The sequence below is a fragment of the Polypterus senegalus genome, chromosome 14, assembly GCF_016835505.1.
Source record: "Polypterus senegalus isolate Bchr_013 chromosome 14, ASM1683550v1, whole genome shotgun sequence".
In the NCBI taxonomy this organism is placed as follows: Eukaryota; Metazoa; Chordata; class Cladistia; order Polypteriformes; family Polypteridae; genus Polypterus; species Polypterus senegalus.
This window is the reverse complement of record NC_053167.1, coordinates 1720782-1743621: the sequence shown is the minus strand read 5'-3', so window position 1 is coordinate 1743621 and position 22840 is coordinate 1720782. Positions and strand designations below refer to the sequence as shown.

General features: G+C 39.7%; 1 protein-coding gene across 1 annotated transcript in view; it reads left to right on the top strand.

Annotated features, from left to right (window-relative positions):
• Positions 1-12734, top strand: part of ada (adenosine deaminase) — a 131412-nt gene extending 118678 nt beyond the window's left edge. Inside the window, exons 9-11 of the mRNA XM_039734502.1 lie at positions 1175-1242; positions 4363-4492; positions 11628-12734. Coding sequence (XP_039590436.1) covers positions 1175-1242; positions 4363-4492; positions 11628-11732 — 303 coding nt within the window. The 3' untranslated portion in view covers positions 11733-12734. The remainder of the gene's footprint in view (positions 1-1174; positions 1243-4362; positions 4493-11627) is intronic.
• The last annotated feature ends 10106 nt before the right edge of the window (positions 12735-22840 follow it).

Here is a 22840-nt window from a genome sequence, read left to right as displayed (position 1 = left end):
CAGCAAGAAGGGGCAACCTGTCACATGTCAGCTCGCAGCATGGCACAAATTGAATCATTTTTTTGGCAGTCAGGTTATTTCAAAGGGACTATGGCCACCTCGTTCCTCGGACTTCCTTTGGAGAGCACTGAAAGGAAAAGTGTACAAGAACAAGCCTCATACACTGGAACAATTACTACGAAACATTGGAACAGGAAATTGCTGCCAATGCTTGCGGATACCTTTGCCAATATGAAGCGCTGTGTCAATCTGTGTTTACACTGTGTCTGTTTTGTTTTTATTGCTTCGTTTTTTACGTGAATAACACGTCAGAACTCGGGGCCCTGCCCATTAGAATCTCCCTGTAATTAGATTGTAGCCATTATCATAAACTACCTGTTAGGCTGGCACTTTAAATAGACAGCTACAGGACATAACTATAGTTTGAATGTGATAATTTGAATGTTTGGTGCCTACTTTTCCTACTTAGAGGAGCATTACATACAAATAAATAAATACATCCCATTTCCGAAATGTTTTCTGAAATGGCACCCTCAATTACACATTTTTCTAAAACTGTCTTGTACATTGACGTTACTATAAGAAATAAGAAAGCCCCCTTAAAAGTCTCCACTTCATAGTTTTGCATCCAGACCCTACATATTTCACACAAAAATGCTAGAGCTGTCTTCGATTCCTATAATTGTATCTGAAAAACATTCAGTAGCCGTGTTTTTTGATTCATATTCGGTCTTGGCTTTTCTCTGAATTTGGAGAGACACTAGGAGGCAGCAAAAGAAGGAAACCAGCAACCCATCCTTTGCTTCATCCAGTACAGCCAGAGTATGGAGTAAGAAGAGCAAGAGTGCACTGTTAGTAACACTAGGAGGTGTGCTATATAATAGAGACTTCTAGAGTATAGCGTCCAACTGTCCAAGTATAAAGTGGGGATGTCACTACATTAAAAATAGAGTTGAAGTTTCAAATAAATAAATATAGATAAAAACAGCAATGTACTCTTTAAAGACAAGGAGAGTGTTCTCCATTTTAAACAATTATATTCCAGCTTGACTGATTTTTTTTTTTTTAATACATCAGCTTTTCTCAGCTATAAATCTCACTGGTGCAGTTTATTATTTAGTTTAGCCTTTAATAAACTCATATAATTACATTTTTATTTTGTTTTCTTCTACAGACATGTCCAATCTCTAGCTATTTAACTGGTGCATGTGATCCAGATTACACTAAACACCCCATTATAAGGTAAGAGTCGTGATTCATTTCATGTTGCTTTTTACTGAAGTGGGCTCATTTGCCTAATTTTTTTTTCCTGTTCTTTGGTATTTAGAATAGTTTCAACCACTAAGAATAAAAAAAATCCAAATTGTTTGCTAATACATTGTATTTGCAAAATATTTAGATTTTGTTAGGTTTTTGTCAGTGCCTTGCTTCTCACTCCACCCTTTTTGCTTTTTTTAATCTTTTTACCTTCTGCTAGAGAGACTGTTATCTATTATACAGGTTTATATTATTCTATTCAGAGTATAGAGGAATTTTTACGTGCGTATGCTAATCAACATGCAACACTGTGATTCGATACTTTACACTGAAACTTATGTCTTCCTTATCATAAATAACTACCTTACCTTGAAACTTCTTTTATACTGTTCTTTTTGCCATTTTTTCACTGAATTTCATTATATGTTTTTGGGTCATTCTATTCATTCTCATATTTATTTTTTGTCTTAAAATATTTAATATTTATTTGCATCCTCCAATTAAGACATTTTGGGTAGCTGTTTATTGGTTGCTCTGTGGTTGCCAGTGGCAATGTCAGAGGTCACAAACAAAAGTGACATTTGGGGTCATAGGAGGTAAAGGTCTGTCTCTGGGCTCTTGATTTTGTAAATTTCTCAGACAAAAATAAAAAGATAAGGGGGTATGTTTTGGATTTTGATGTCAGGTTTTCTTTCTTTTCAGTTTAAGCAGTTGCTGCTTTAACTACTATTTATTTCCTGATCCTTCCTTTGGACCTTTCCTGAAAAATCTCAAAACACATTAAATATGGAGTCAAAAGGGAAAGAGATTTGAAAGAAGTCTGAGCCCTCGGTTGTTGCAGCAATTAGGGCTGCAGTCAATTGAGAATAATATAAAAGACCTCAATTTCCCTTAGCTTCTAGGTGTGGCATTTGCTTGTCTTTATTCTGTTTAGTTAGGCTCTGACTTTTTATTTTTCCATTTCTTAACAAGCTATAGATAGATATATATATATATATATATATATATATATATATATATATATATATATATATATATACACAGAGTCAGCACGGTGGCACAGTGGGTAGCACTTCTGCCTCACAGTTAGGAGACCCGGGTTTGCTTCCCCGGTCCTCCCTGCATGGAGTCTGCTTGTTCTCCCTGTGTCTGCTTGGGTTTCCTCCGGATACTCCGTTTTTTTCCCCACAGTCCAAAGACATGCAGGTTAGGTGGATTGGCGATTCTAAATTGTCCTGTGTGCACTATATGATAGATAGATAGACATGAAAGGTGCTATAATAGATAGATAGATAGATAGATAGATAGATAGATAGATAGATAGATAGATAGACATGAAAGGTGCTATGATAGATAGATAGATAGATAGATAGATAGATAGATAGATAGATAGATAGATAGATAGATAGATAGATAGATAGATACTTTATTAATCCCAAGGGGAAATTCACAATTTGTTTCTGCCTTGCACCCTGTGCTGACTGGGATTGGCTGCAGCAGACCCCCATGTTAGGATATAGCAGGTTGATCGATGACTGACTAACTTTCTTTTTTAACTCTCTATTTTTTCCCCTTTTTTGTAGTTATAAACTAATTTGTTATATAAGTTCAACTGTATTGCATGCAATGTTAAGATCTTACTTAACTGGAAGAATCCCAACCTACCTTTAATATCAGTGGGTAACTAGTGTTTAATATTATATGAAGTTGGAAAACATCAAATTCTTACTTAGAGGATTTTTTCCAAGATTTAATTAATACATTTTTAGAGCATTCATATCAGGGGATTTGCTCTTGGCTCTCCTCTCTTTTTGTTCCTGCTTTCTTTTTTAACTTTCTGATTTTTTTACCCTTCTGTCTAGTTTGACTATAAAGTTATTTTTTATATAAGTTTAGCTTTATTGTTTGTGATGTTATTTTCATCAAATAAAATTAAAAAATAAAAAGTCTGTCGTTAATACTGTACCAATTGTGTGAATACTATACAGTACTTTTAACCACAACTGTATCGAACGAGCGGTCATTGAGCTGGTGACTGTTTGAATGTGGGCGCAAGTCACTCACCCCTTCCCGACTGCACCCCTCGGCTATTGTCAGAGTGTCGCCAGCATTGGCCATTTACACATGCAATACTGTCTAATTCACTTAGAATTTCTGTGTTTATGAGACGAGAATTGCACAGAAAATCCACACAAGATTTCTCATACAAGCTGTCTAAATGTCACCGAAACAGCACTTCAGTATATTGAACAGCAGGAAGACATAATGCCCACCTACATTTCAATGCTGAGGCGACTGTGAAACATTATGCCAAAGAAGTGAGGAACATTAAATTCACTAAGGTTTGAAGACCTAAAAGTGATACTGCTCCATGTACATTCTTTTAATTTGAAATGTCCATGACCATCGGATAATCAGGGTTCTACTGTACTAAAACAGAAAGGAAAAATGGAAAGAAAAGGCCGAGACTGTGACTGAACTCACAATACCCACTAATTTGTTATTCCTTCGAACAGCTCTGGCTCCGTCCAGTAGTACATTATTGACTGTCACAAAAATGGGCAAGCATGGCTGCGCTGGAAAGTCGTCAGTCAGTCAGTAAAGTGGGCATCGGTTTTCAGTCATGCAAGCTGATTTGGTCCAGTAACGAGATCAACGACTTTGGTTGCCAAATCTTACACACCACACAACTAGAAGTCGCATGATGTGGCATTGGCTTAAGAGAATATATTTCAAACTAGAAATCAGTCATGCCCAAGTTTTGTTCTGAACAAGTCAGAACATCAAAATGCTGATGTAGAAAAACATGAAAGCTGCTTTGTAATGAATCAGATATTGGCTGTTAGAGTGTTTTTACTGTAAATAAAAATGTAAGTTTTCTACCGCCTGACTGACCAACCAGATATGAAGTGTCTCTGTTGAACAAACAGTAGTACCTGGAGAATTTCCACCTGTTCATCTGGAGTTTTGTTAGCCAAGTTGGATGGCTGAGAGTTGTGATGGCAATTCAAAGAAGCAATGGCATTAACATTTTTACCCTTACCCACAGTAGGCCATTTGGCAAAACAGGAGACACTAATTTCTGTGTTGTTTTCATTCCTACAGGTTTAGGAAAGACAAGGCCAATTATTCTTTGAACACCGATGACCCACTGGTTTTCAACTCGAACCTGGATGCGGATTACAGAGTAGCAAAAACATACATGGGCTTCACGGAGGAAGAGTTTGAGAGAGTGGTAAAAAGAATACATACATTTCAGGTTTTTTATTTTGTCTTACACAAATCTTGGTGGTTTAAAGGATGAAGAGAGCCCAACGCAAGCACGCTGCACAAGTCAGATTTGGAAAGACAGCTGCGGCCCCACTCAGTCCAGTACAGCTGAATGACAGGGGCTGCACACAAAAAGCTCGATGTTCACACCACACTTTTATTAAACCACAGCGCCCGTTTCGGCTAAACAGCTGTGTGTCGACGGTTTACTCTTATTTTCCGCAAAGATTGCCAAGTTTTCACAGGAACGCCAATGCATCTGTTTACTCAATTTTCTTCCCAAGTAGCTCTCCAAAATACCTTGATCCACCAAAGGAAGTTCTTATTTCTGAGAAAAAATGTCTCCCCTGGAATGAACTTCATCTTTTGTGGATTGTTTAATAAAAAAACTGCAGTATTATTTAAAATAAATAATAATTACTATTTTCAGTTATGAGCGGCACGGTGGCACAGTGGTAGCGCTGCTGCCTCGCAGTTAGGAAGGAGACCTGGGTTTGCTTCCCGAGTCCTCCCTGCGTGGAGTTTATATGTTCTCCCCATGTCTGTGTGGGGGTACTCCGGTTTCCTCCCACAGTCCAAAGAAATGCAGGTTAGGTGGATTGGCAATCCTAAATTATCCCTAGTGTGTGCTTGGTGTGTGGGTGTGGGTGTCCTGCGGTGGGTTGGCGCCCTGTGTTGGCTGGGATTGGCTCCAGCAGACCCCTGTGACCCTGTGTTCAGATTCAACGGGTTGGAAAATGGATGGATTTTCAGTTATTTATTTTTTTTCTCCGACTGAGAAATGTAACTTTAAAGTAGCCCACATGTGCTTGAGTCCAGTAATGCCACACACTTTCTTTGGAGATGAATGCCTTCATTGCAGGGCCTCCAATTGTTCATTTTTGCAAAGTGTTTTTCTTTTCTTACATCCTTAATTCCATTTAGAATGTTGACGCCAGACACTTCAAACTTTACAGTTGGTTAGTTCCTGCGGTAGACACTTAAAACTATGGCTTTTTTAAAAAACCTTCCATGTCATCTCCTGAGGTCATTGATATTTAATTATTACAATTATTATTAATAGTGGCGTTTGCTAGATAACATTAACCAAGGCAACTTACAATATGACTAACAAGTAGGTGACTCCATGAAAAGTGTGCTGTTTGTGAATGTAGAAGGTTGAAAAAAGTTAACTACAGCATAAACTGAAATCTAAGAACATGCCGGGAACTGATGTGGTCACCAGGGGGCACTGCATCTCCCCAAACTCCCAACACAATAGGCTCATAATAATAATAATACATTTTATTTATTTGTAGGCGCCTTTCTAAACACTCAAGGACAGTGAACAATAAACAAAACACAGATTATAAACAAAAGTAAGATACAGAAGTTAAAATCAGACAGAGCAATTGTAATCAAAGAGAAAAAGCAGTCTTAAACAAATGAGTTTTAAGTTTAGATTTGAAAAGTGAAAATGATTCAATATTTCTAAGCTCAGATGGTAGTGAGTTCCAGTAGTGGTAAGACGGACGAAGGGGACAGTCAAGTGGATGGAGGAAGAGGATCTGAGGGTGCGGGAGGGAATGACAACATGGAGGAGGTCGGATAGATATCGAGGGGCAAGGTTGTGGAGAGCCTTAAAAGTTAGTAGAATTTTGAATTGAATTCAGAACTGAACTGGAAGCCAGTGAAGCTGCTGCAAAACGGGAGTGATATGGTGAATAGAGGGGGTTCCAGTAATGATGCGGGCAGCTGAATTCTGGACCAGTTGAAGCTTATAAAGAGATTTCTGAGAAAGACCAAAGAAAAGGGAATTGCAATAATCGAGACGAGAGGTGACAAGGCTATGAACAAGGATAGCAGTGGTGTGGGGAGTGAGGGGTGAATACGATTAATATTACACAAGTGGAAATATAGAGATCGGGAGATGTTATTGATGTGGGACTGAAAGGATAAAGTACTGTCAAGGATGACACCCACACTCTTAAACTGTGGGGAAAGGGAGACAGTGATAGCAAAGGGTTTTTATTGTCGGAAACTCTTACAAGTAATAGTTTCACACCCCACAACCACAACTCTGCTCTGCAATTCTCTCTTTCTCTCTCTTCCGCTCCTCTCGTAAGCTTTGTCCTCCTCCTCACAGCTCCCAGATTGAAGTGGCGCTGCTCCTTTTATATAAAACCCAGGAGTACTTCTGGTGTCCCAAAGCTTTGGCCCAGAAGCACTTACAGGTAAGACTGGAGCCCGATGAAGTAGGGCTCGCTAGTCCCTTCTGCACCCCCTGGTGGCAACAAACTCCAATTCCCTGTGTGCCATGTGGGAATCCATGGTGACACCATAACCCAAGGGGGGCTGCCATCTAGCAGCTCAAGGGGAACAATACCTTGAGCAAACTGCTTTACTCTGTCCTTCCATACCATTGGCTTCCAAGCTGGGATGCCAGTCTTTGCGTGGCATCCCTCACAATAAAACTGCATTTTTACATTTTACATTACATTTAAACTTAATTAGCTTGACTGATGTTTTTGTCAAAAGCAAGTTACCAAAGTGGTCAACATAATTGAGTAACATCAGTATATTTGGGAATAAGTGTGACAGGGCAAGGATATCAAATTGATTATCTTAAGTGAAAAGCTTGGAACAAATTACAAGCGAGTTAACAGGCAGAAGTTCACAGAACAAGAAACTCTTTGTGAAGGAGTCAGAATTATGAATGGAAATGGGCAGCTCCTTCCACCAGCTAGGAGCTACACATGAAAAGAGCCTGGATTGAGATTGGATGCTACACAAAGGTGGCATCATCTGACATGGTTCATCATCAGACCTGAGTGGGTGAGAAGGACCTTGCAAGCTTTTCCATGGATTTAAAAGTGCTGACCCATGGAGTACTCTTAGGCAAGCATCAAGGATTTGAACTTATTATGCACCATCTACAAGGAGCCAATGTAGGGATCCAAAAGGAGAAGTAACATGCACTGGCCTTGGTTAGTCAAACACCATATGTGCCCCTGCATTTTGAATCATCTGCAGCAGCTTGGTGTCACATGAAGGTACCCCTGCTAATACAGAGTTGCAGTAGTTCTGACATGATGATTCTAAATCCCCGGATGAAGAATTGTGCTGAATAATCCATCAGATATGGTCTGCTCTTGTGAATGTTGTAAAGAGTAAAACCAAAAGACTAAAAGACAGCTGGTCATTGCTCACCACCCCAAGGCTGCGAACTGGCATGGCGGGTGTTAGTGACAGTGAGCCAGGCTGAACAGAAATGGAGTGCTGAATAGATGGATGACTTGGGATAACAAGAAGATCTGTCTTTGCTGAGTTGACCTGGAGATGGTGCTCCTTCATCCAGGTTGCAAAAATCAGCGAGTCATACAGAAATTGTGGTTGATACCATGTGCTCCTCCAGAGGGAATGGCAGGTAAAGCTGCATATTATGAGAAATAGCACTAATATGAGAAACCATGAGGTTTAAATGAAGAGATATATAGAGAAAAGAGGAGAGGAACCATTACTAAACCATGGGGCACAACCATGCTTGCCTGGTGCACCCTTGCACCCTTGATATTTCTCCTCCCCAGGATAAGAAGTAGGATCTGACCAAAAAGTAAGACTCAAACCAGCTGAGGGTACTCCCAGTGATGCCAAGTTCAGAGAAGCTAGAAAGCAGGAAGCTATTGTTGATTAAGGCAGAGGAGAGATTGAGAAGGATGAGGACAAATAACATGCTGGTAGCTCTAGCCAGCCGTAATTTGCCAAAAACCAGTGAGTGGAGCCATCTCAGTGGAATGGCCCCATCTAAAGCCTGATTGATTTGTATCAAGCAGTCTGTTCTGAAGGAGGATGGAAGAGATTTATATCAATTGGCCGTATATTATTTCCTGGCTGAAAATTAAATGAATAAGTGTACTGAAACATACAGACCAGAGTCCAGAACAGAACTGATTTGCTTGTCACAAATATGCCAGTTTTAAGGGCGAGTGGAGGAAGTGATGTCATCAATAGGGCCGGAACCAGAAGGGTTGTCACTGTATCCAGGCCAGAAAAGTGATGTCATCTGTGGCACTGGAAGTGACGTCATCGGGGCCAGGCAGAATTTCCCATAACTGGTCTGCAGAGAAGTGAGAGAAAGAGTGAGTGTACTCTGCCACCCCCTGATCTGGCATGGAATTACTTTCATTCAAGCCCTTTAGCTGCCTCCCATGCACACATGTGTGACACATGAATCAAAAAACTGGAGAGTCAAAGAAGTTTTTTGCAAAGCAAGAAGGGGATTTGGAATCCATTTGATTGAATGTGAAAGAATTGCTTAGGGTGACCTTTTAATCCCTCGCCTCGCTTCCTATGGGGCATGCCCCTGGCAAAGTGGGACCAGTACCCTAATGACGGGAGTACAAGCACCTGTATGCGAAAAAGCAAATTAGCAACCAGCCACAAAAAATTCTAACAACTATATAAAAATTTTCCATTTTTTTTTGTACTGAGTTCAGAATAGAGGTCAGTAACTACAAAAACATCAAAATGAGATTTGATCTTCTAAAATGATGGATAAAAGTGCATACAAATCATAACAACTGTCTGTGGTGCACCTGACATGTTTCACACACTACCTCTCTGGCAGGCTGTTTGCCAACTGGTGCTTTCTTACCTTTCAAACTTTCATTTTAACCCATTTTACCACCAGTAGAGGACTTCACAAAGGGCGCTTCCTTGTGCCTTTAAGGGACCACAGTCAGGTAAGGAATGAACAGTCTAACCTCCCGGCCTGAAAATATCAGTTACACAGAGAGACCACGTTTAAGCGTTCACTCACAGACTCCATTTACAATAACAGCAAGTGCAAATTGATACATAGAATCACATAACTTGGATGGGTTCAGTCTTCATGTAGTCCTATTAGCAACTGTAAGACGCCAGTGAATATTCCCAGGTGGTCACTTCCTTACATGCAGATTATATTTTCTCAGTCAAAAATAAAGAAAAAGATGTCTTTCTGAGGAATAGATGAGACTCTCTAAAAAAGTGTCAGTTTTTAACTGACAGCAGCTCGGTCATCTCTTCTTGCCCAAGTGTAAACACGAAACAAGAAACCTTGGCTGGTTTAGCAACAGGTTAGCATCTCTACTAGTAGGACACTCTTATTCTACAGTTTATCAAAACACATTAAAAGTATCTGCAAACACAAAATGAAGAAAATATTACAAAACATCACTTTCATGGAAGCTCACAAGTCGTAAACTCATCCCACATGCATCTCTAAAAGTTGGTTTTCTGGGATTTGAAGCTCATAAATAAACTGATTATGCAAAGCCCTCTAAAATCCGGCATCACATGCAAAAGTTCATTGATGACACTGCTATCATGGGCTGCATCAGGAGTGGGCAGGAGGAGGAGTATAGGAACCTAATCAAGGACTTTGTTAAATGGTGCGACTCAAACCACCTACAACTGAACACCAGCAAAACCAAGGAGCTGGTGGTGGATTTTAGGAGGCCCAGACCCCTCATGGACCCTGTGATCATCAGAGGTGACTGTGTGCAGAGGATACAGACCTATAAATACCTGGGAGTGCAGCTGGATGATAAATTGGACAGGACTGCCAATACTGATGCTCCATGCAAGAGAGGACAGAGCTGACTATACTTCCTTAGAAGGCTGGCATCTTTTAACATCTGCAGTAAGATGCTGCAGATGTTCTATTAGACGGTTGTGGCGTCACACCTGGACAAACTGGTGAGGAAGGCAGGCTCTATTGTAGGCATGGAGCTGGACAGTTTGACATCTGTGCAGAGTGACTGGCGCTGAGCAGGCTCCTGTCAATCATGTAGAATCCACTGCATCCACTAAACAGGATCATCTCCAGACAGAGGAGCAGCTTCAGCGACAGACTGCTGTCACCGTCCTGCTCCACTGACAGACTGAGGAGATTGTTCCTCCCCCACACTATGCTCTCAATTCCACCTGGGGGGTTTACGTTAACATTATACAAAGTTATTGTCTGTTATACCTGCATTTTTATCACTCTTTAATTTAAAATTGTTTTTTATCAGTATGCTGCTGCGGGAGTATGTGAATTTCCAATTCTATCTATCTATCTATCTATCTATCTATCTATCTATCTATCTATCTATCACATTCCAGCTCTCCCAGCATGCACTGCACTCCTGTTCAGCTTGACCAAACTCAGACTTATGGCCTTTCGACTGACATTTGTCAGCTGAAAGGATTAAAGCATCGCCAACACTCGCAAACAGTGAAACCCGTGTCATTAATTCAGGTATGAAGGTGTTCAGTTCCTGTCTGGGAGCATATTCATGAAGTAATTCTGCATGTGGCTGCCTGTGATTTAGTGTTTAAGGGAGGTTCTATAATGAAAAATTAAGCCCCATAGAGTAATATCCTATTATGTGTTGACATTCTGTTGAGTCACGAGATCTGTGTTGTGGTTGTTCTGGTAGTAAGATGCCGACTTTGCCAATCACAATCTTAAAGATGCATTAGAGACACAGTAAAAGTCCAAACACACATATCATCAGCCTCATCTGTAGAATGTATCAAATAACAGGAAAGGGTAGCTGTTGGGTAACATCAAAGGGCTGGCTTTCCATGTAGTGCATTTTCCTACACAGTGGTGTATTTTGGTGTGTCTTCAAGTGGAAGATATGCAGAGTGTCACATTTTAAAACATTCACAGCACTCCTCTTTGATGACATGAACAAGACCCATAGCTTACAATTTATTTCATTGGCTGGCTTTGGATTACTTGTGTCATGCAGCTGCAAAAAATGGTCTTTGATCCATTGCAAAATCTCCAAAAACCTCTTTTTTTTAAGCAAGTTTTGTATTTTGAATTCATCAATTTTGAATTTTGCAAAACTGAAAGCAAAATGAAACTCATGGTTGTGGTTGACCCCAAATGGCCAGTTCCTACATATGTGCCCATTCGACCGAACCCCAGCACACACATAAGCAGTGATCAGCCTAAATCATGGGCTCTCAAGGTGTCATAGCATTAGACCAACCAGTGCCTTCATTAAGTGAACATGTAAGCTGGGGAAAGAATGCAAATGGAAAATGTAACACAACAGCTACTCTTGTCTTTCTGTCTTGTGCAGAACATAAATTCTGCCAGCTCCAGCTTCCTGCCTGAGAAAGAGAAGAAGGATCTCCTTAATCGTTTGTATGAAGCCTATGGAATGGTGAAGTCTTCTGCCTGTTAACCTCATCCATGAAGTGCCTTTCAGATCACTCCAGAAAAGATTTGACTGTTTTGTATCTTTTGCTTTCCTTTTCCTCCTTTTTCTAAACTAATTTTCAACTTAGAGTTTCTTCAATATGTACCCAGACATGTGAAAATGAACACTGTGCAATGTGAAAAAAATAGTAATTAAGGAAGACGAAGAACAAAGCCTTAAAGGACGGCAGCTGGATGAAGATGTCATGGCACAGCAAGATCTGGAGGTCACCTGGACCTTTGATTGTATTTTAAAATCTTCATACCTCATTAATATTCTACTCTCAGCTGCAGAGGCATTTACCAGAAACATCTTCCAAAGTTGCCTTCTTTATACAGTGAAAACCAAATTGACGACTTAAAAGGTACCAATGATGTGCAGCTAGAAAAAAAAAAAACTTGTCACAAGAAAAGGTGCCACTGACTGCAGGGATCATCCTACAAAGTCGGCATCTTTTTCACTCAAAAGACTGACTGCCAATAAGTATTATTCATCACTGCCGGTCAACCTGCAGTTGCAAAAAATGCTTCACAGCAGCAATTGAAGCAGCCAGCCAGTGTTTAAGAAGCATTTTGTTTCTTTTTTAAAATTGTCTTAGGTATTTTTACTATGTAGGACATTGTTTGAATTGTAATACAAACTCCTGACATAAAAGGGCGCTTTTAGTGCACCGTGGCAGCACGGGTATTTATTTAACATGCTCATTTTTTGTGAAAGTTTTACAATTTTCTGAAAGTCTTATTTTCAGTACGGCAGGTTTTGCCCTTTCCTGAGGTGGCTCATAAGCTTGCTGTTCTTATCAGACTTTTCTATTTGCATTAGAGTGTGTCAGGTGCAGCTTGTGTGTTAAATGGCTTGATTTTGCTGAAGTATATCATATGTGTGTGCTTTTAGATAACTGCCTTCTCTAACAGGTGCTTACTGAACAGGTGTTTAGCAAGTCTTAATTATTGCGATGCTCTGTTCCTAGAAGGAAAGTTAAAAAAATATATCATTCCAAATGGTTCTCCTATATTTGTTACAATAAAAATACATTTGAGCCACCACTATGTCTGCTGTGTTTAATTTTGCCAAACATCTCTGCTGATATGTTATAATGAAGAGGTCCCACTTCTCATCTTCAGCTAGTCTTTGCCCACAGTATTGATGAAAAAGGCCCATTTCTCTATTGACTCCCATTTCAAACACTGAATACCAGAAGGCTCACTTTTAACAATTACAGAACTTCCTTTCCTCAAAATCTTACCACCCGACCCACAGAAATGAGATGGTATGTGACACAGCCAGACCCAGGGTGGTCATTTCAATTTTTATTTTATTTTATTTTTTTGCAGTGTATCCCCATTTAAATAGTGAAAAATAAAGGTACAACTCTACTCATTATTTTCCACTGCAGGCTCACAGACATACATTTTACATTCTGAAGCTGTATGAATAAACCCTGACAATATTAACAATAATATGCCCTATCGGAGTATATACTCAATGGCCACATTATTGGGTGCACCTGTACAACTGCTTGTTACTGTAAATATCCGCCAATCACATGACCACAACTCACTGCATTTAGGCATATACACATTGTCAAGACAACCTGCTATAGTTCAAACTGAGCATCAAAAAGGGAAAAAAAATTGATTCAGGTGACTGTGAATGTTGTTGTTGGTGCCAGACAGGTTGATCTGAGTATTTCAGAAACTGCTGATCTACTAGCATTTCCACTCAGAACCATCTCTAGGGAATACTGAAAATGGTTCAAATATCCAGTGAGCAGCAGCTGAATGCAAAACACACCAAACCTTGAAGCAGATGGGCCACAGCAACAGGAGACCACACCGGCAACCAGCTAAGAACAGGCAACTGAGCCCACAATTCACACAGGCTCACCAAAATTGGACAACAGAAGATTGGAAAAACATTGCCTCGTCTGATGAGTCTCGATTTCTATTGGACATTCGGATGGCAGGCTCTGAATTTAGCATCAACAACATGAAAGCATGGATCCATTCTGCCTTTTATGAATGGTTGAGGCTGGTGGTGGTAGTATAATGGTGCAGGGGATATTTTTTTAGTACACTTTGGGCCCCTTTGTATAAAATAAGTATCATTTAAATGCCACAGCCTACCTGAGTACTGTTGCTAACCATGTCCATCCCTTTATGACCGTAGTGTACTCCTCTTCTGATGGGTACTTCCAGTAGGATAATGCGCCATGTCACAAAGCTCAGATTATCTCAAACTGGTTTCTTGAATGTGAGAAATGAGTTCACTGTACTCAAAAGCCTCCACAATCACCAGATCTCAAACCAATAGAACACCTTAGGATGTGGTGAAACAGGAGGGGTAAACTGCTGAAATCCTCATCTCAATGCTAGAATTGTTGCCAAAGGGCATCAGCAAAGCATTGAATTAAGGGTATTCTAATGAAAAAATTCTGTCTTTGATTTGATTTTTAATAAATGTTCACATTTTTCTGAAAACATGCTCTCACTTTGTCATTATAGGTTACTGAATATATGGGCAAATTTAAAATGAAATCTACAACACAATAAAGTGTACTGTGGTAATGTGCGACCTTGGGCATTACCAGTTAAGGTTAAAGTAGTGATACACTGAACATGGTAACTTGTAAAGGTAAAAAGTGTGCCGGGTTCAAAGGGCGCTTACCGTTTTGTGTTGAAGGTGCTGCCACGGGAACGTGAGGCTGTCTCAACCGGTGCGCGCTGTGAGGCAGGGCAGGTCTGAACACACATGGAGCTGGTATAATGGCCAGTACAGGCTCTTCCGCAAGTGCTCAGTTTCACATGCTGGTATCTATGCAGCCTGGCCGTCACAGGCAGTTGAAAGAGCATTGCGCCTGGAACAAATAGCCAGCATCTGTATTTATAACTAAGGTTGAGTAAGAGATGGCATCCCGTATTCCAAGTAAATCAATCAATCAATCAACATTTATTTATATAGCACGTTTTCATACAAAAAAATGTAGCTCAAAGTGCTTTACAAAATGAATAGAAACAATAAAAAATAAACATAAGTCAACATTAATTAACAGAATAAGTAAGGTCCGATGGCCAGGGTGGACAGAAAAAACAAAAAAAAACTCCAAAAGCTGGAGAAAAAAAAATTAAATCTGTAGGGATTCCAGACCACGAGACAGCCCAGTCCCCTCTGGACAATCTACCTAACATAAGTCAAACAGTCCTCTTTGTATTTAGGGTTTTCATGGAAGGACCTGATGATGATGGTCACGTAGACTTCTGGCTTTCAGTCCATCAATGTTGGTGCCTCATGATGCTTTGAGTAGTTGGTGGTGGCGCAGGTCGCCACCACAAAGAAACCGGAAAAAGAAACAGAAGAGAGAGTTGGGGTCAGTACGGATTTTAGAGCCACCATGAATAGTTATTATGAAGAATTGAACATACAGAGTATCAGGATTAAGTTATAGTGAAGTTATAAAAAGGCCATGTTAAAGTAATGTGTTTTCAGCAGTGTTTTAAAGTGCTCCACTGTATCAGTCTGGCGAATTCCTATTGGCAGGCTATTCCAGATTTTAGGTGCATAACAGCAGAAGGCCGCCTCACCACTTCTTTTAAGTTTAGCTTTTGGAATTCTAAGGAGACACTCATTTGAGGATCTGAGGTTACGATTTGGAATATAAGGTGTCAGACATTCCGATATATAAGATGGAGCGAGATTATTTAAGGCTTTATAAACCATAAGCAGAATTTTAAAGTCAATCCTGAATGACACAGGTAACCAGTGTAGTGACATCAAAACTGGAGAAATGTGTTCGGATTTTCTTTTCCTAGTTAGGATTCTAGCAGCTGCATTCTGCACTCATTGCAAGTGATTTATGTCTTTTTTGGGTACTCCTGAGTGGAGTGCGTTACAGTAATCTAGTCGACTGAAAACAAAAGCATGAAATAATTTCTCAGCATCTTTCAGTGATATAAGAGGTCTAACTTTTGCTATGTTTCTTAAGTGAAAAAATGCTGTCCTAGTGGTCTGATGAATATGCGATTTAAAATTCAGATTACAGTCAACAGTTACCCCTAAGTTTTTTACTTCCGTCTTAACTTTTAATCCTAATGCATCAAGTTTATTTCTGATAACCTCATTGAATCCATTATTGACAATTACTAAGATTTCAGTTTTCTCTTTATTTAACTTGACAAAGTTACTATTCATCCATTCTGAGATACTAGTCAGACATTGTGTTAGTGAATCGAGAGAGTCGGGGTCATCAGGTGCTATTGATAAGTACAGCTGTGTGTCATCAGCATAGCTGTGGTAACTCACGTTGTAACCTGAGATAATCTGACCTAATGGAAGCATGTAGATTGAGAAGAGCAGCGGACCCAGGGTAGAGCCTTGTGGAACACCATATCGGATATCATGTGTCTTCGAGTTGTAATTACCACAACTCACAAAGAATTTTCTACCAGCCTGGTAGGATTCAAACCAATTTAAGACACTGCCAGAGAGGCCCACCCATTGACTAAGGCGATTTCTAAGAATATTGTGATCAATGGTGTCAAATGCAGCACTCAGATCTAAGAGGATGAGAACAGATAAATGGCCTCTGTCTGCATTAGTAAATTAAATAAATAAGCATCAGCAACAGGCGTGCTTGAGCTCAGCATAGCTTTTTGGCTGTCCGTGGGGCTTACAGCCGCACGATTGATAGTTGTTTGATTTTACATAAAAGTAGCCTGGGACATGTCATGACATGTGATGTGCATGTTCCAGCGTCTTCCTGGATAAGTGCATGGGGTAGATGGTTATAGCAGATTGGCTGGATAGTTTTACCAGTTATATTATAGAGGGAACAGTTGTTTTTCTAGACGGCTTTGTCAATATTTTTGTACATATACATACAAAAAAAAAGATTTTATATATATATATAGAGCGTTGCTACACCAACCACATGACGAACCACCTGGATTAGGACTCGAGTGCTTTTTGATGGAGTTTCATTGATGAAGGACTGTGAAACAAAGCCTGCTTGACACTGCTATGGTTTTGTTGTAAATAAACTGGCACCTTTGACCCTTCAGTTTTGATCTGTGTCCTTTCTATTCTCTGATCCCACTTGGCTCATGAACTATCAGATGTCCAGCATGTAGGTTGAACTTAGGTTGGGACCACTTTTCCCACTAGAGACTTAATGAAAGTGAATGGATCTGAATACTTTTGAATCCACTGTGTCTTAATCCCTCCCTTGGGTCTGACCTCACTCACCCCTCACTTCCTCTATTCTGTCATTCTAATTTTTGTCATTTTTGTGCTGTCGTCATTCCTACTGCCTGAAGTGATTTCCCATTGTGTGGTGTTGAACGAGCTCACCTCCCTAACTGCTCCATCTGCTCTGTCAGTGCACTTCTCCACAGCTAAGTATCCTGGCTGATCTGACTTATACAGTATTTTAAATTTTTCTGTCATTTCCTGGCCTTTAAAATCAATCAGGGCATCATTTTGCAGGGTATGGGAGACCATGGGATTCAATGGTTATTTTCTGCTTAAACACATTAGTTCTCCCATGGTGTCATTTTATGTTGTGGATGCTAAAATTTTGAGTATTTTGTTTACAAATGATTGCTGAGATGTTGCTAAGCCAGATGACGTGATGTCATTACCATGACAGTATTGAGGTCAGTATCGCATACTTCTATTATGATCAGAGAAGAACATGTATTCAATATATTGACATTTTTTTCATATCTTATCACAACACCATTTTCATAATGCGAAGGGTGCTGTCATGTTAGAGTTTTGGAATAGTCTTTTCCCAGAATTTCTTGATGCACACACCCTAGTCGTATCACCATTAGCATTAAAAGTCAACCCGGGCAGTTCAAGTTTGCGGAAAAATCCTGTACTTAGTGAATTTCGAAATGTAAACTTTGTTTTTCTGTATACCCAATTTTGATCTCATTCCTGATGTTGATTCTTACTTTTTGCTTTGGCTCTGACAAGTGATTGATCAAACGTCTGAAATCAAATTCACTGAAAACTCTTTGCCTTCTTTCATTGCTAGATTTTCTGGTTACCAGCCCATTTGTTTGCATTTACAACTGTTCTCTTTTGTTTCAGCTTTGGTTACGTTAAATGATTCTGGTTTCTCACCCTTCATTTTGTTAAGTGCTATGATTTCATGTCAGTTTCACATGCTTGGCTTAGTTAAAAAAGATTTATTTGGACTTCTGGTTATGGCCCGACTTTTCTCCATTTCCTGGTTCTAATTTAAAAAATTATACTGCGGTCACCCAATGATGTCATCATATAAAGGTGTAGCGATTGTCACATCAGTGTTGCCATCTCCCGCTATTGTTTACCTCCTCCAAATGCAGGAGAAGAAAAGAAACAGGAAGTTCCAAGCCGAGGAGGATTTTTCAAATCCAGAGGATCTCAGCAACTGAAGGAGAGACAGAAACATTTCCAGCCAAAGGAAATGTGACTAACCAGGATGGAGATCTGCTCCGCACCATTCAGAGGTGGATTGGTTACTCATATTGGAGACGCAGATAAGGAAGGGTTGGTATGGAAGAAGAAGTAGGGGAGAACTGTTTTTTTTTTATCTGGGGAGCTTCTCCATCTTTAATATTACAGTTAACTAGGCTTCATCTGATTAGGAACTGATCTTTCGTATTTTTGGAATTAACATTTGTTGGACTGGTTTTGTTTGTGTTGCTTATGTTCTGCTTATCTTATGGTGCACACGTGTGTCAATCTTGTATTTTGTGTTTTGGTTCCAATATAATCCCCACGTTTACCTGCCCAATATAAGTGTGGTGCCCTTTTACTGTCGGGGAAGGAGAAACAGAGTAGCAGATAGGAAAGCGTCATTAGTATAAGAAAGAGTCAGAAGAAAGTAGCTATAGACCTGATCTGCACGTTTCTGCAGTATAGTGGAGATCAGTATAAATGAGCTTGCCAGAGTGTTCTGACTCAGCAGACCTAAGAGAAATATAAAGGAGTCAGGATTGGAAATGAGGGTAAAAATACATTCAAGGATTGATACCAGAGAAAGGGTTGAGAGAGAGAGAGAGAGAAAGAAATGATCTTTTAAATGAACCAGAAAACGCAAATTAAAAATCAAAAGTCATTAGTCAGAAGTTGAAACAACAAATCATCAAGGAAAACACAGAGAAATTCACACACCAAATGTTTAATCGATCCAAGCTTAGATGGGAAGGAAAGACCTTTGGTGGCCCTTTAATTGGCTGTGGTGAATGTGTCATGTGCCATGTACTCATGGAAAATCTCCTAAGCAATGAACAATGGGATACTCACAAAACGCTGGCACTTAGAAGTATCTAGCATGACATCATGGGAAGATGGTAAAAAATTTAATGTTTTTCCAGAACTAAGATAGCAAGAAATATCAAATTTCTTGATCAAAACTCCCAGGTTTGACACTTAGACGTACAAAAAACACTTTATAAAAGACAGAAAGAATTGATAAATTTCACCATTCATAGCACAGAAAAGGTGAATTTTCTAAGTATACTAGCCGTGTTGCATATATATAATTCTAGGGGGCTCTGCCCCCTGCTCACTTCGCTCGCCCACCCCCGGGTTTGGTTTACCGGATATACAATTTAAAGAGATTGTTATTTTCATGGGAATGGTTACATATGCATTATTTTCACTTTTACTTTAAAATCTTTTTTTTTTTATTTTATTGATTTTATTATAATCATTCCATACAGATAGATCAATTTTTACAAAAAATAGGATTGAAAACAAAACAACCCAACCCCCACCCCTGAGAGATAGAGCATGGCCATCGGAGTAAAACTTAAAGCTGGTCAAAATACATAAATTGATGAGTTTAAAAGACAGATAAAAAAAGAAAAGAAATGTGATGAAAATTATTTTCTCAGTGCTTTAAGAGCTTATTCTATTCTTCTTCAAATAGTATAAAACATCAGTTACCCACTGACTTAAAAGAGAAGAGTTTGTAAAAACAATACTTGTCCTTTATTTCCGGCCCTGGGCGTGGTTACATCTCTTTCTTGCAGGACGTATAATGCTGCTCGCGTTGTGAAGGGGTGGCAGCTGAACGCACGCTAAGGAGATGCCATCGGATCATCTGCTGTCTTTCTGCTGCTGGCGAGCTGCACGTTCTGCTTGTCGCTTGTCGTTGTTTTAAGAGCTGGGAGCACATGATGTGTTTCTGCCAAAAGCAATCCAACAACTGCTAGGTTAAATGTCTGTGGGCTTGTTTTAAATGATGGCTCACTGCCTTGCCTCTCGTGACGTTGTAAAAACAATACTTGTCCTTTATTTCCGGCCCTGGGCGTGGTTGAATCTTTTTCTCGCAGGACGTATAACGCTGCTCACATTGTGAAGGGGGGCCGATCATTTTAAAGCCTGTACAGTCGCTGTCCTTTTTTGCCACTTCGTGTCTCTGCTGCTCACGTTGTGAAGGGGGTGGGTTAGGGTGGCTGAACGCACGCAAGGAGAAGTGGTCGGATCATCTGCTGCGAGCTGCGTGTTTTGATTGTCCCTTGTCATTGTTTTAAGAGCTGGGAGCAAGTTAAAGTGTCTCTCATGGGACTTCAAATTGTCTTCTGAGAAGATCACATCTCGTCTCCCTAGTCTGCCTCCCCAAGATTTTTTTTTATAATAGAGAGAAATGAAAAATATTTAATACATGTTACCCTATGTGTACCTTCAGCACCATTCTTCGGTATCCACAAGTGTCTGAACCTCTCTTGACCAGTGCTTCCTCTGTCAAGTGTGTTCCCACTGTGAAAGAAAAATGAGATAAAGGAGTCACATAGTCATTCAGGGGTAATATTGTTATTGTACATCAAGTGTTTTCATACGCTTTCCCCATTAAAAATATAGCATCTATATTAGAAGTAGCATAAAGGGTTAATAAATAGTTTGAGCTTAATCAAGCATATCAAGAAGCCGATAAAGGGCAAGTGAACCACAAGGAACAAGAAAGTTCTAGGTGATGCTCTGAAGTCATGTCATGTACCCAGTAAGACTTCGCTGTTGTTACGTACACAGACATTTCTAAAAGAAGGGTAAGAGATGAAGTTAAGAAATGTTTGAGAAGGACAAATATGTATTGGAAGGAGACTTTTATTTTGGGAATGTAAACTGGAAATATTCTCTGCTGAAATCATCTCTTGTGTTTTGAACCAATCAGAGTAAATGTCAGATGATGCCTAAGCATTAATTCAGCACTGTTGTGTAAATTCAATTGTCTATAAACATGGGAGTGTAACTTTGCTCTGGGACTATTCTTTCACAGACCTTTGTGACAGAATGTATCCCTCTTCATGAAGAGATAATTGAAGGCTCAATGAACAAGCTTCTTCTTGTCTGGTTCCTGGTTCAAAGAGGACCTAGTTGAGGACAACATTTCTTTCTTCCGATTTATTTCTTCCACACCATAGAGCCTATCAGACTCTGGAATTATTTTTGAGTCACCTTGCTCATCCTGTGTATCCATATTTATACCTCCCATCTTTGAAGCCCCAAATTTACCTTTTTCTAGTTGTGGCCTGTTTTCCCCCAGGCTAGCAGGCCTGGCCAGTAAATTTCTACTTTGGAATTTCAGCTAGGGGCTAGGAGTTTTATCTAATAAATGGACTGACTCTCTGCGTGCCTCCTATTGCTTCACTCCTCTTTGTGCATCTCACTAACGTTCACTTAATTTTTAAATTGCATCACCAAAGCCAAACTGACCCAATTAGATTGCTCAGAAGGACAGGACACACACTACTATAATATAGTAGACTAGCTGTCCCCCCTGGCTGCACCCACTTAGTAGTGAAACATGATAAACTTTAAAAACCAATAAACGTTGGCACTGTATCTGATCGTGTTCAGGTCTGACAGGAGAACGTCCCCCATGTGGGAAGAAAAGCACGTAGCCATGATATCTCTAGCAATCAGCAGCTACACTCTAAAACACATGTAGCTCTGATCTCTTCCTCAAAAATGTCAAACGTTACTCCTTAACAATCTGTAGATGATAATGACTATTGAACAAACAGGTATCGCTAGCTAACCGGAGGCAAGGTACACTCCAACACGTGGCGAGAGGTAAACCGATTCAAATGGAGGCTGGCGCACGAGTGAGGTGGGCCTCGCCCCCCTCCCCTCGGCCTGTAGTGTCTCTCTCGGTAAATTGGAACCGCAAATGAACTATGATACTTAGCGCTGTGAGAGAACTTGCAACATCAAACATAATATTCAAGACAATTATAGGAAAAAACCTGATCTAAATCCGTTAAGTAGTTCTTTGGTAAAAATACAGTATCTCACAAAAGTGGGTACATCCCTCACATTTTTCTAAATATTTTATTATATCTTTTCATGGGACAACACTGAAGATATGACACTTTGATACAATGTAAAGAAGTTAGTGTACAGCTTGTATATCAGTGTAAACCACTGGCAACAAAAGTGAGTACACCCCTAAGTGAAAAATGTCCAAATTGTGCCCTAAGTGAGAATATCCTGTATATATACATTATATATATATATATATATATATATATATATATATATATATATACAGTGGAACCTCGGTTTGCGAGCATAATTCGTTCTGGAAACGTGCTCGCAGTCCAAAGCACTCGTATATCAAAGTGAATTTCTGCATAAGAAATAATGGAAACTCAGATGATTTGTTCCACAATCCAAAATTATTCATATAAAAATGATTAATACAAAATAGAAAGTAAAAATACATAATACAAATTAACCTGCACTTTACCTTTAAAAAGAATCATGGCTGGTGTGAGTGAGTTTCTAAACTCTTGTGTGATTCCACCCAATGGGACAACACGCGGAAGAGTATCCCAAAGCAATCGCAGTCTCCCAGCGCCGTATCAGTTCACCGTATAAGCGTATCCAAAAAGATCACGGACATGCAGACGGAGAATAGGAGACGATTGCCCTCAAGAGAAGAGAGAGATAGAGAGATAAGGAGAGAGAGAGATAATGCGCTCAAGAGAGAGAAGAACCAGCTCAGTTGTGATCACATGATGCTCAGCAGATAAAGTGTATCCATACTACTCATATTGCAAGACATCGCTCATTTATCAAGTCAAAATTTATTAAAA